This window comes from Misgurnus anguillicaudatus, chromosome 24 (assembly GCF_027580225.2).
Source record: "Misgurnus anguillicaudatus chromosome 24, ASM2758022v2, whole genome shotgun sequence".
In the NCBI taxonomy this organism is placed as follows: domain Eukaryota; kingdom Metazoa; phylum Chordata; class Actinopteri; order Cypriniformes; family Cobitidae; genus Misgurnus; species Misgurnus anguillicaudatus.
Window position 1 is genome coordinate 5,749,294 of NC_073360.2, and position 13,248 is coordinate 5,762,541.

The 13,248-nt window shown below is 35.9% G+C and overlaps 1 protein-coding gene across 1 annotated transcript; it reads left to right on the plus strand.

The window, feature by feature from the left end:
- The first annotated feature begins 9,395 nt into the window (after window positions 1-9,395).
- LOC129437528 (claudin-9) lies at window positions 9,396-11,048 on the plus strand. Its single transcript, XM_055195725.2, has one exon. It carries the CDS (start codon window positions 9,695-9,697, stop codon window positions 10,349-10,351), a length of 657 nt encoding a protein of 218 aa, XP_055051700.2. The 5' UTR covers window positions 9,396-9,694; the 3' UTR covers window positions 10,352-11,048.
- The last annotated feature ends 2,200 nt before the right edge of the window (window positions 11,049-13,248 follow it).

Sequence of the window (13,248 nt, forward strand, 5' to 3'; positions counted from 1 at the left end):
TAACAATAACGCAGTGAAATATGTAGATTATATATGTATTCAGATCTGTCTATACGTCCACTTTTTGCAGTGAGTCACTTAAAACTGTAAGTCAAATCTGCATAGTTTAGGGAAATTACTACAATTGTGAGTATACTAAATACAGCATCTTTGGCTTACTTGAACACATCTGTCACTACGCAACAAACAACGGTGCGCTAAACTAGAGACTCAAACATAATAATTTGGCAATACTTAGAGAACTGAGTATAAGAACTGGCTCATCTAGTTCTTATGAAGCCACAAAACTGCCTAACAAGGTTGAACATGTCAGACGTTGGGCTTTTCTTAGTATTCAATTTTAAAGTATAGTTTTGTTTTTATTGCCAGATCAACATTTTGATGTTATTTGATTTTTTCATGGAGTCACTTATAGGCTATGTCAAAATACTTAAATTAACAATTTTAAATAACAATAACGCAATGAAATATGCAAGGTTATAATCGTTAGCGAAAACGAACGAAAAAATGAAAACTATAAGTGTCCTTAACTGAAATAAATAAAAGAGGCATTCAAAGTGTTCGAAGTTGAAAGCAAGTTGGCGAAAGGTTGGTATCTCGTGAACACCTTTAAATTATCATACATTAAAAAGTGGTGTAAAAATATTTTTACATCTGAATATAATTTGGTCAGTGTGTTAAAGGGATAGTTCACTTTAAAATCATATACTCATCCTTGTGTTGTTCTAAACCTGTATGAATTTCTTTTTTCTGATGAAATAAAAGATGATATTTTGAGAAATAAAAATAGTGTCCATAGACTTTCATAGTAGGAATAAAAAAATATGATGGAATTTAATGGGTAAGGTCAACTGTGTGCTTATCATCATTTATCAAAATATTTTCTTCGTCATTTATCACAATACTTCCAAATTATTTTTTTCCTACTATGGAAGTCAATGGTCACTTACTGCTGTGTGTTTAACCATCATTTCTCAAAATATCTTCTTTTGTGTTCATCAGAAAAAAGAAATTCATACAGGTTTAGAACAACATGAGGATGAGTAAATGATGACAGAATTTTCATTTTAAAGTGCGCTTGGGTTGTCGATGTCAAAACACTTGTTGTGATTCAAACATTATATTATTGTTATTTGTTTACTCTTATACCGAATGTTTGCTGCTTAAATCGAGATGAGTAAATTTAGTATAGGGTGTGAATTCTGTAAAGAAGATCTAAAATCTAAGCATTTTCAAAAAAAATTAACTAGCAAACTCACTTTTAAAACTAATTAAAACAAAACTGATTTTAAAAACAAAAAGTCAAAACGAAATAAAAATAAAAACTAATGAAAAACTATAATAACCTTGGAAACATGTTGATTATAAGTGCACTTAGGTCTGTATATGTTTACTTTTAGCAGTGAGTCACTTGAAACTCACAACTAATAGATGTTAGTTAGTAGGCATGACATCAGAGAGTTTGTCCTCAGGGCTTTTTTTGGTTGCGTAGGTTGAGTTTCTATAGATGACCGAAGTTAGTGATAGCGATCTTGTGACTCATTGGTGCTTTCCAGTGATCAAGCATTGATCAAGAGCACTGAAACAGCACCGGAAGAACTTAAAGCTTGACCGTATGAGGTAATTAAAGACTGCAGAGTTTCTAAACACAACTTCACAAAGAAACACTAATACTTGATGAGTTCAAGTCAATGACTCTTTAGGGCTAAATAAGATGTTTTTCAAAAGCAGTATGTTGGTCGTGCCTAACAAATAACTTAACAGTAAGGTAATGATATAGATCACTCATTGTCACTTATGTCATCTTTAACATTTTAAGCCTAGTATTCAAATTCTGTGACTACTTGCGGTCCAACTCAGGAGTCCAACTCCCCAATAGTCCCACATTATCTCTATATTAATAATAACTAGATTGGTCTTTCAAAATAAATATTGCACCAACCCTTGTTACATTTGAAATATTTAGGGATTACAAGTTATGGTGTCAAAGATCAGTGTGAGAATATCTATAATGACTTTAATGTCTTTCAAATATCATTGGATTCAATGTACAGACCGGCCAAATGCGCATAATAATCCATTGTGGCAGGTAATGTTGTAAAATCACTATCCAATTTGGCGGGTTACTTTTAATAAATTATGTTCAGTCGTTCATTTCTTGGTAAATTATATGTAAGCCAAATATGCACAGTGAAATTACAATTGTGTGTCATCATGGTATACTAAATACAGCACTATTGCGCAGCATCTGTGCATCTTTGTCTTACTTAAAAACAACTGTCACTACGCAACAAACAATGGCGCCCTAGACTAGAGACTCGAACATAATAATGTGACGATACTTAACTGTGGTTAGTAACCCTAGCATTAAAAAAACGAAAGTCGCCCCAAACAACAAGAGCAGAAGTTTTTAGTGGTGGGCAGATTTAATTTTGTATGTGATTAATCGCGATTATCACATACAAAATGTAAATGTTCTTTAAATACATACATGAGTGTGTGTGTATTTATATTTACATAATATTTACACACAGCACACACATTTAAAAAAAAATTGTAGCCAAATTGGCAGGCAAGTGAAAAAGTTCATTTTAAATTCTGGTTACATTTATTTATTTAGTGTATTTTTTCATCCAAAGCAACTTACAAATTCATGAATATTAGCCGACGTCACTCACATAGCAAACGTCTTCCGCCATTTTGAGTACCTGAAGTGGTCTTCAATATGTTGTGAGCATCAAAATTATTACAACGCTATTATTACAACACTAAGAAGGCTCGACACAACATGAAACTTTGCTCGAAGTATCACCTGTGTCTCTACACGTGAACTCGAGCATTAAAAACATTGTTTGTGTACACAGAGTTTACTAAAAAGAAGGTTTTGAACAACTGACTTTGATTGTTTTGGTGTCCACTCGCCGCCATCTTCCCTGTCAAGATGTATCGATCTCCGAATGCGACGTAAGGAGGGAGGAGAGTAAAGATGGATAGCTCCTAAAGCATAGTTCCATATAAATGCACGGTTAATTCGTTGTTTTCTCGCAAGTGAAAAACAATATTGACCTTCTAGTTGAAAAAGGAGCCTCATATGAGATTCATTCATTCGAATTCGGAAATCGATTCTTTGTGTCTGGCAAAGATGTCGAGCGGACGCCAAAACAACCAAGTCAGTTTTTTTTAGTAAACTCTGTGTACACAAACAATGTTCTCAATGCTCGTGTGTAGAGATCCAGGTGATACTTCAAGCAAAGTTTCATGTTGTGTTGAGCCTTAGTGTTGTAAAAATAGTGGTAGTTCGGTAGTAGCGGACAGCGGCTGGAAGAACGCATCAGCGATCGAGTAGGCATCACACCCTAACCAAGATATATTTTTAAAGTAACGTTTCTTTTCATGACTGTCGAGGTGCGAAATGTTGTCTTTTGTAGCCATTTACTGTATCCGTAAGAATCATAGACAGTAAAAGATAAGAAATCTGTAAATCTAAGCAAGCTAGCCAATGCTTGTCAGTAGCCTACTGGTACTCGGTAGGTACTCAAGATGGCGGCAGGCAACTGGAATGATGTAAAAGGTCACATGACTGATATTCATGAATAAGAGAGCAAGTTAAGTAGATACAGTTCTTGTGCATTGTATAAAAGTGTACCCAGTGGCTGGGTTTGTCCTAATAGGCTTTATGCCCAGCTGCACTACTTCCTGAACTTCAGCCAGCTCCTTGTTTCCTGTCTGCCATTATGGGACAAACTGATCCATTCCTAATCCAGGTGTGCCTGATCTCAGTAGTCACAACAACAATAATCAGACACACCTGGATTAATCAGTTTGTCCAATAATGGAAGACAGGAAACAAGGAGCTGGCTGAATTTCAGGAAGTAGTGTAGCTGGGCATAAAGCCTATTGACCTAATTATGGGTGATACTTCTCAGGTAATGCAAAAAGCTTTTTTAAATCCTTTAAAGGATGAATGCATATTGTAATTTAACTGCAAAGAATAACAAAGTTATTTTAACAAAAATTCTTTTAAAACTTTATTTAAAGTTAACTCTTTAATGGTTTGGCTAGTGGCTAAACTGACCTGTGGAACAAATATCTTGTGGAAAATCAAAATGTTTCGGTTTTCTAAAGACGATGAGCATGGATCACTGCTATGCAAGGAGGTTTGACACTTTGGCAGGCAAGATTTTAAGGATCTGTATTGCATACATACATTTTACACAGAAACGTTAGCTCAGTATAATGGTTGATACGCTTTAGCTATAATTTGAACTAATGTCATTAGAAGTAATTTGTTTATGTTGTACTGTACTGTCACTTATTATATTTTTATTAAAAATAAACAGAAATCTAGATGTGCTTTGGTCAACACACCCCTGCACCTGTTTTATCTCTCAGTCTAAGTCTGTATTCTCACAGACAAATACCCTCCAGCACTTCATTAACGTTCTGCGTGTGATCATGAGAAAGCATGGTAAAACAGGTTCACACTCCCATACTGATGGGTGTAAATTCAACGGCTTCACAAGCCAAAACATGCATGCTCTCCTTTTTAAAGAAATACGTTGTGTTGATCTTAAAAATTGCTTCATTTTTGTTGTGTAATCTTAAGAACAAATTGTCAGGAGCGTCTTGTGTCACATATTTAATTTTTTACTTTTTTGTTATAAGCTTGTTGGATTGTTTTTCAACAGGTATAAACTAATGACTTTAAAGTTTGGAGCGTGTTGTCCTGATAGTGACCCAAAACTTCATTTTGTTCAGGCACATAATAGTGACAGATGTCCTTTATTATCTCAGAATGATTTTACTATATCTATTTTTTCTTTTATCATTGTTTATTGTTTCATCATCATCTTCATCATTATCATAGTAAAACGAAAATGACTAGTAAATGGTAAGGCGAGTCAGTGTCAAAATTACCCATTTTGTTTCATTGACTTATTTTCTACATAATATTTAACCTGATAAGAAACACATGTGAAAATCACCAGTAAATAAGTGTTAAATGTATTATTTATTTGACTTTATTTACTTAACTCTGATTAAATCTTATGTGACCTTAAGATTTGTTTTCCGAGTGGCTTGGTACTGGAATACACCTTGTTTGATTGTGAAATTGTACCAGAAAAACCACCTTACACTTCAAAACATGCAAATAATCCATCAAGCAAGTTCTTATCTAGTAGCTCCACCTGTCTGCTAAATGCATGTTTGTTCACACAACATATACAGCATAAACTTTTTACTAAGTTAAACCTTTAGGGGTGGTTTCCCGGACCAGGATTAGCTTAATCCAGAACTAGGCCTTAGTTTAATTAGGAAATATAATTAGTTTTAACAAACATGCCTTACTAAAAACATTACCTGTGTGCATTTTGAGGTAAAACAAAGGGCACTGATGTATTTTAAGATATGTAAGTGCAAGTTGTTTTCAGTTTGGAGAGCTCTTAAAACTGTTAAGTCTAGAACTAGTCTAATCCCTGTCTGGGAAACCGCCCCATAAAGTTTTAGAATAGGATTGTTTGCTAAAAATTCAACTGAGAAAATCCTGTAAATTCGGAATAAATTGCAATTATGTTGAAATTTTGAATGCATGCCATACGGCAAAAAGTATATAAATATTTTAAAATATTTACAATATATTATTATATATTTCAAAATATACAAAAAATTGCCCAAAAATATTTGCTGAAATATATTTTGGAATATGTTAAAAAAATTGTATATTTTGAAATATATTTTAAAAATAAATATATTTAAAATATATATTTACCCTCGATATTTCAAACCAAAGAAATATATTCATGTCCTATTGGAAGAAAAACTTTAAATTTATTTTCAAATTCAAAATATATATTTAATTAAGCTTACTTAATTGCTTTCTACACAATGTATTAAAGGGGACATAACATGAAAATCAGACTTTTTCCAACTTTTTTTAAGTGCTATAATTGTGTCCCCAGTGCTTCTATCAACCTATGTGAAAAAGATCAACCCAGTAACTTAGTTTTGGTAAACCATTGTCTGCAAGCATGTGAAAAAATAGGTAATTTCTCCCCCTGTGATGTCAGAAGGGGATTATACAACACTTCCATTTAGTGCAGAGATCAGCTCATTTGCATTTAAAAGGACACACCCAAAACGGCACATTTTTGCTCACACTTACAAAGTGTCAATTTTAACATGCTATAATAAATTATCTATATAATATTTTGAGCTAGAACTTCACATATGTACTTTGGGGACACCAAAGATTTATTTACATCTTTAAAAAGTCTGTGAAATGTCCCCTTTAAGCATATATTTAAAATATTTTTGGCAAGAGAAATGTATTTGTTTGCTATATAGGTTCATTATTTTGCCTTAATTGTTCATTTATTTTTGAATATTGTTCCAGAGTTATTTCTTGTATTAGTGAAACATGCTAATAAGAGAATGTCAATCAATCATCAGCAGGCATATTGATGTAAAAGTGCTTTATTTTACTATATTTCTGTGTCTGTGCGTTAACATTATAGGGTAGATGGACACAGTCAGGTTAATGATTGTCAGATTGCCAAACAGACTGGCAGACACTGCTGTTATCTGCTGACTATATACTATAGAGTGGATGCATGTATAGAAGAATTGGGTCAGTTAACCGCTACACTTGATGTGGGTGTAGATACATTTGCCCTCAGGGGCTGAAACAGTTTTCTTTCATTCATAATACTGTACATACAGGTGTCAGCAGATGTGAACAGGTGTCCTTAACTCCTTTACACAAATAAGAGTCCATACAGGACTATAGGCAAAATTTGACTGGTTTCATATGAAGTAAAATGCATGTACAACATTTCAATTTCACTTCTTCAACACTTCTGGAACTATTTGTTTATTTACAATAAAATTATATTATGTCAGATGATGCCACAATTGTGCTTGTAATTCAAAGGGTTCATGTTAGTATTGGAATGTCAGTTTCATGGTATATGCACTGAGAGGGGGTTAACAGGTTAAAGAATAACTTAGTCTTGTTAATAACTTAGTCTTGTTATACAAATCACATACCAGCTGGGAGGGATCTCATTTTCTGCTAATTAGTTTTGTTGTGTGCCATTGTAACAGTCTGAATGTTTATGCAGAGATGACTGATAACATACAAACAATTATTAATAAGAGACTTTTCCATTTTAATATTTTTTATTTTTACATATACTGTAAATATTTTCAATATTCTGATTCCGTAGTTGTACTATTAGAGGAAAACAGATTTTAAACATAACCGTATCTAATGTTGCATTTAAATGTTGTGCTAATGTTGTGTTACATACTACTATAATTTATCATTATGGCAAAGTCATAAAGACTAACTTGTGACCACAAAAGTAATTATAATGTGACCAAAAACATTGAAAATAATGATGTGCATGTATGAAGTGAAGCCTCAGCGTTACCTCTGTAATACCTTTCTTAACAGTTCAAATTCAGATCATTTTGTTGCTGATCACGCCTTGTTTGTTGCTGAATGAAGCAGATATAAAATGGTAAAATTAAACGTCTACTGAGTGACTAATAAAGAAAGCAACTTGCTTCCACCTACTGGCACAATAATGTAACCTGCACTCAACAATACCACACTGATGTCCTATCGAGTCAAATTTATATGTTTGATATGTTTAATAAACTACTTTACAGATTTTAAACACAAATATTTGGGAAAAACCTGCTTAAGTATTACATAAATCATCCAGTTGTGTTTTAAGGTAGTGTTGTGCTGCCATTTTGGGTTTGCTGCTTTGTCAACGGTGGGGACCGTTCAAGCACTGTGCAGGGACCCTACTCCTATCTGAACAGAATCAGAATCAAAATTAATCCAGGTGTGCCTGACCTCAGTAGTCACAACAACAATAATCAGACACACCTGAATTAATCAGTTTGTCCAATAATGGCAGACAGGAAACAAGGAGCTGGCTGAAGTTCTGGAAGTACTGCAGCTGGGCATAAAGCCTATTCAATGTTCACACGATCTTGAATATCCCCTGTAAATGATGAAAATACCTTACGTCCCCACGATGGGCTATTGTCACTGTTTGCGTGCGTGCTTTATGCATTAAGCAGCACTTAACATTTCAACTAAAGTGTTTATTTGACAAATATAACTTCATCTGCGATAAAACCAATGTAAAAGTGATTGTCAAGTAGGGTAGCCCAACAAATGGAGTTTTGGTTCCTTGACATAAGTCCTATTTGGACGCTAATTGTTTCTCATGACGATGTCTGTAAAAATATATTTGCATGCCTCCTCTGCAATAAAACTCATGCATTTGGATGAAGACAAATGTGACTTTTGCATTTAATGCATTTAATAATAGGGTGCAATAGGGGAAACATGACTTGTTTAGTTGAAACCTGCCGACTGTGAGACTCAAACAGGCAACCTTTGGGTTACAAGCCCAACCATTAGGCGACAACTGCACCAAACACAAGCAAACGTCACTCCGGCAAGCAGCAAGTGTCCAACTTGACAGCTTTGTTTTAAACTCCTCTCTTGACTGCAAGTGGCAAATCTCGTAGATCTTATGCTACGTCCGAAATCTTTAAAATGCTGCCTCCGAAGGCAGGAAGGCATCAAGGCACGTCCGAATCCAATGTTTGCTTTACTCTCTGTCTCCTGAGATGCCTTCATCATCTTGTCCCACAATTTTATGCGTATGTGTGCGCAGGGAATGTGATTGGTCGAGTTCGAAAAAATAAAATGGTGGCCAACAAAGCAATTTTGTGTAAATAAAGTTACATTTTCACTTTATATACCTTTTGATTGCATTTCTATAGAGAATTTAGTATTTCAGTTTTAAATATGGGATTATTTATCACAAAGGCGCTCTCTGTTTATATTTCAAACATAATTTCATTACGCTGCCTATGAAGGCTGTCCGAATGCTTTCCTGAAGCGGACTTGAAGTCATTGCCTCATGAGGCAGCGAGGCAACAAGTCAGCTGCCTAAGCTTTCAGACACAGCTGAAAAATAAAATACGAATGGTAACATTTCAGAGAAAATGTTGACACAAACAATAATTTTTTCTATAAATCATATTGTATTAGCCAAACTGCTGACTTATATCGCTCATATCTTGTATTTCAGATCCTCTTCTACAGAGGATTGTCACTTTAGTATTATGAGTGTTTTAGTAATTCCAACTATCCATTTCTGATTTCTTATTAGGTTTTATGGAATGTTTAAAAAGATCAGTAACTAAAATTTGATGGCATTTTCCTGGGCCATGGGATGTCAAAAGTATTCTTTAAAAGCCCTCACAGACAGATGAAAGATAAACCTGAGACTGGATTATATTTTACTACTTCTGTTTCCCCACTAATCTCAATTTATTAAAAACGATATATTCTGTATAATCCACATATTACACATTATTACACCATTGTGGTGCCTTCCTAGTACAAGAAAAGCCCACATTAGCCCTACTTTCATCTGTACCACGTTTAACATGATGCCATCCAAGACTCCACCTTCCATCGTCTTAGTAGTATAAAGAAGGTAGAAACTTTATCTCTCTCTCTCGCTCTCTCGCTCTCTCTCCCTTTCACCATCTCTTCATTTAAGCAAGCCTTTAGATCTGGGGGCTGCTCCGACACAGGAGCTAATCTTCAGGGCTGAACATCACAATCTGTGAAGGAGCAGAGAAAAGCAAAGCAGCGATGGCTTCAGCCGGCCTGGAGATTTTGGGGATAATTCTGACCGTAGCGGGCTGGCTGGGCGTTATGGTCGCCTGCTGCTTGCCCATGTGGAGAGTTGCAGCGTACATAGGTCAGAACATCGTGATAACTCAGATCGTGTGGGAAGGTTTGTGGATGAGCTGCGTGGTGCAGAGCACCGGACAGATGCACTGCCGTGTCTACGACTCCATGCTGGGACTTCCGGACGACCTGCAAGCCGCTCGCGCGCTCTGCGTCGTAAGTACGCTGCTCGGTGTGGTGGGCATGGCCCTGGCAGTAGCTGGGGCAAAATGCACCAACTGCACCTCGGACGCGGCAAGCAAGCCACGCATCATCATGGCGGCCGGGGGGACGTTCGTAACTTGCGGACTGCTGTTGTTAGTGGCCGTGTGCTGGACGGCCAACGGCATCGTCATGGATTTTCACAACCCGCTCCTGGAGGAGACGCAAAAGAGAGAATTTGGGAACTCGTTGTACTTCGGATGGGGCGCTTCTTGCTTGTTGATCCTAGGGGGAGCCATTTTGTCTTGTTCCTGTTCTTCGAAAGCACGAAACCACGCTATGCCGGCAAGAGCCGAGTACTCGGGGGTCAAATCTCAAACCTCAGTGAATGCATATGACAGAAAAGACTACGTCTGAGGGGGTTTGAATCTTTGCACACTGACAACCTCATCATCAACAACAATAATAAGCAGTCAGATGTCATAACAATTTAACAATTTAATTCAATTAAATCATTCTCAATACCAAATACTAATTGAAATTGATGTGCATTGAAAAAAGAGCTATATGAAGAAAATAAACTGATTACTAGCATGAACAATCAAAGATTAATGGTATCATTTTATTTTCTTGTTTAAGTGTTCATAAACTGGTTTGTCATTTAATCTAACCTTTGTAAAATTCAATGCATAGATTAGTAGGTGAATCATTTCATATGATTTGTATATAGCAAGAGATTTTTGCTGTCATTTTATAAAAAAAAAACCCTATGCAAGTTTCTAACATTCAGTCATTGTTGACCTGTAGAAACACAGAAAACCGGGGAGTTATAAAAGATAGCAAAGTGCACTCTCATTACTTTTAAAGGTACTCTTTGTCTGCACAGAAGTGAATGAAAACAACGTGCTGGTTGTTCTGGTTGGGGTTTTAGCTCGGGCGAGCGTAACTGAGACCAAAGATAAAGCACCTGCCTTATTGCTTCTATAATTACAAAAGCATTCAGTTATTAGGAATCTAGAGGGTCAAAACCCCAACCTGCTCCTGCCGGACACTCATTAAATATTTGCTTTGTATCGTACATTTCGTAACACTTTACAATAGGGTTGTATTTGTTAACATTAGTAGATGCATTAGCTAACAATAAACCATACTTCTACAGCATTTATTCATCTTAGTTCATGTTCATTTAAGCATTTCTTAATACATTTTTAAATCAAAGTTGTAAAAGTTGTAAATATTAACTAATGCTCTATAAACTAACATGAGTAACCAACGCTATCTCATGGCAATTCGTACATATTTTAAAATGCGTACGACCACATTCGACCACATACATAAATTTCTGTACAATTTGCCTTTGCCCCTGTGACATTGGGGTTAGGGGTGGAGTTAGGGGTGGCGTTTAATTATTGTTTTTTATGATAATCATACATTTTTGCACAAATAAATTTGTACGAATTGATATGAATTGGCCAACTTGTAAAATCTGTACAAATTCTCATGAGATCAGGCTGGAATAACATTAACAAAGACTTAAGAGGGTCGGACACCGGACGCGCAGCTCAGCGCCGCGTCGAGCCGCGTCTAGGACAACTCGGAGGTATCGTAAACCGGACGTGCACATTAAATAGCGCGAGCTTCGTTAGATAGCGTCTACTTCAAAATGCAAAATATACGTGAGCAGCCAATGTCCGGTGCGGACCCCCTTAAGGGCCAGATTTACTAAATGGGGCAAATAACGTGAGAGTGCAATTCCAAAAAAGCGTAGATGGGAGTAGTAATATATGTGGATTATTTACTAAAAAAGATCAAAATAAATAACAGAGGTGCAACAGCTGATTTCCATAACGCAATCTACTAGAGCAGCGCAAATTACTTCAGGGTCGCAAATAAGCAGAGCTGATGAGATGCGCTTGAGTTTAGCACCACGGACATTGCAGTGGAAAATCATTTAAATCTCCTCCCAAAAAGTTTGCGTCTGAAAGAGAAACTCCTAGAAATGCATTAAGATGCAATAAGATCAGTCGCAAAAATAACTAGACCACACCTTTCCAGCGCTAATTATCCACAGTGTGTCTTTAGTAATCCCCGACAGTCGTTATTTAATGCCAAAATTATGGTTTGCGCTGACTGTAAGTAAATCTGGCCCTAAGTGCTAATATTGCTATCTGCATTTCCATTCCCCTTCAAATTGCGAAAATTGACATGAAATGAAAATACAGCCAATGAAAACACGTCAATTTCGCAAAAACTCCCATATATTGCAAAAAACTTGATATGCTCGCATGTTTTTCAGGCATTTCGGAAGAGGTGTATTTCGCAAAACTGCATTTAAAAGGTCAACTGAGGTATGTAAATCAAATAATCTTTATTTGACGATGACGCGGTATGTACTACAACCATCCAGAAACACCCCCTACGTGTTTCCTCCCAAGTATAAGGGGCTTGCCAATAATGTTTGGATAACACTCCTACATTTCCTTCGGTTAAAATAATGGCTTCAAATAACCAACTTCGCTTAACGTGATGTTTGAAATGACTTACTGTATTGCGAGAGGATAAAAAACTAAGTTTTAGTCGCATATATCCTAAAAACGCTGTCATTTCACAAAAGTTTTTTATAGACATATAGAAAATATTGCTTAAGTTTTGCACAAATCTGTAAGGAAATGCAGCTACTGTTAGCTAACTCATCTACTGATGTTAACACATACAACCTTATTGTAAAGCGTTACCATACAATTTTTCAACTAAATGGTGTTATCTTAATTTTGAGGTGCAAAAATAAATAAAAAATGCAACAAACAAGGCTGAAATTAAATCTTTTATGTCAGCACCCATAATGCGTAATAGTGCAAAACTGTAATATATGCAATTAAAATGACTATTTAATAAAAGAAAAATGATCTTTATTATGAAAAAAAAACATTGATTTGCATATTAGGAAAAGGCCTTTCTACATTCTTTGGATGGCCTACATGCTTCAAAGTAAATAAAAACTGCAAGGTTAAAGCAAGGTCAATGGGCTGAACATACCAATGCTTGACTGCTTTGTGTGTGCGTGAGAGAGATTTGAACCGGTCTGTTTGTGATACTAAATGTTGTGTGGACTTTTGATACCAGATAATGACACACTGACAGACATCACTGAGTCTATGTTGACTCTCAGTGAACTTTACCGACGTCAATAAGCTTCAATTGAACATGAATCCCCACGTGACCATAAGTTACATGTGCATATATGTGTCCATTTTAAGACCATGCCACTGGAAACTTTGGTTGTGGTCTTGTCAGTTATCCTTTAACCGGTTCCG

Coding starts and splice junctions, on each gene's coding strand:
- LOC129437528 (XM_055195725.2), top strand. CDS start 9,695: ATGGCTTCAGCCGGCCTGGAGATTTTGGGGATAATTCTGACCGTAGCG.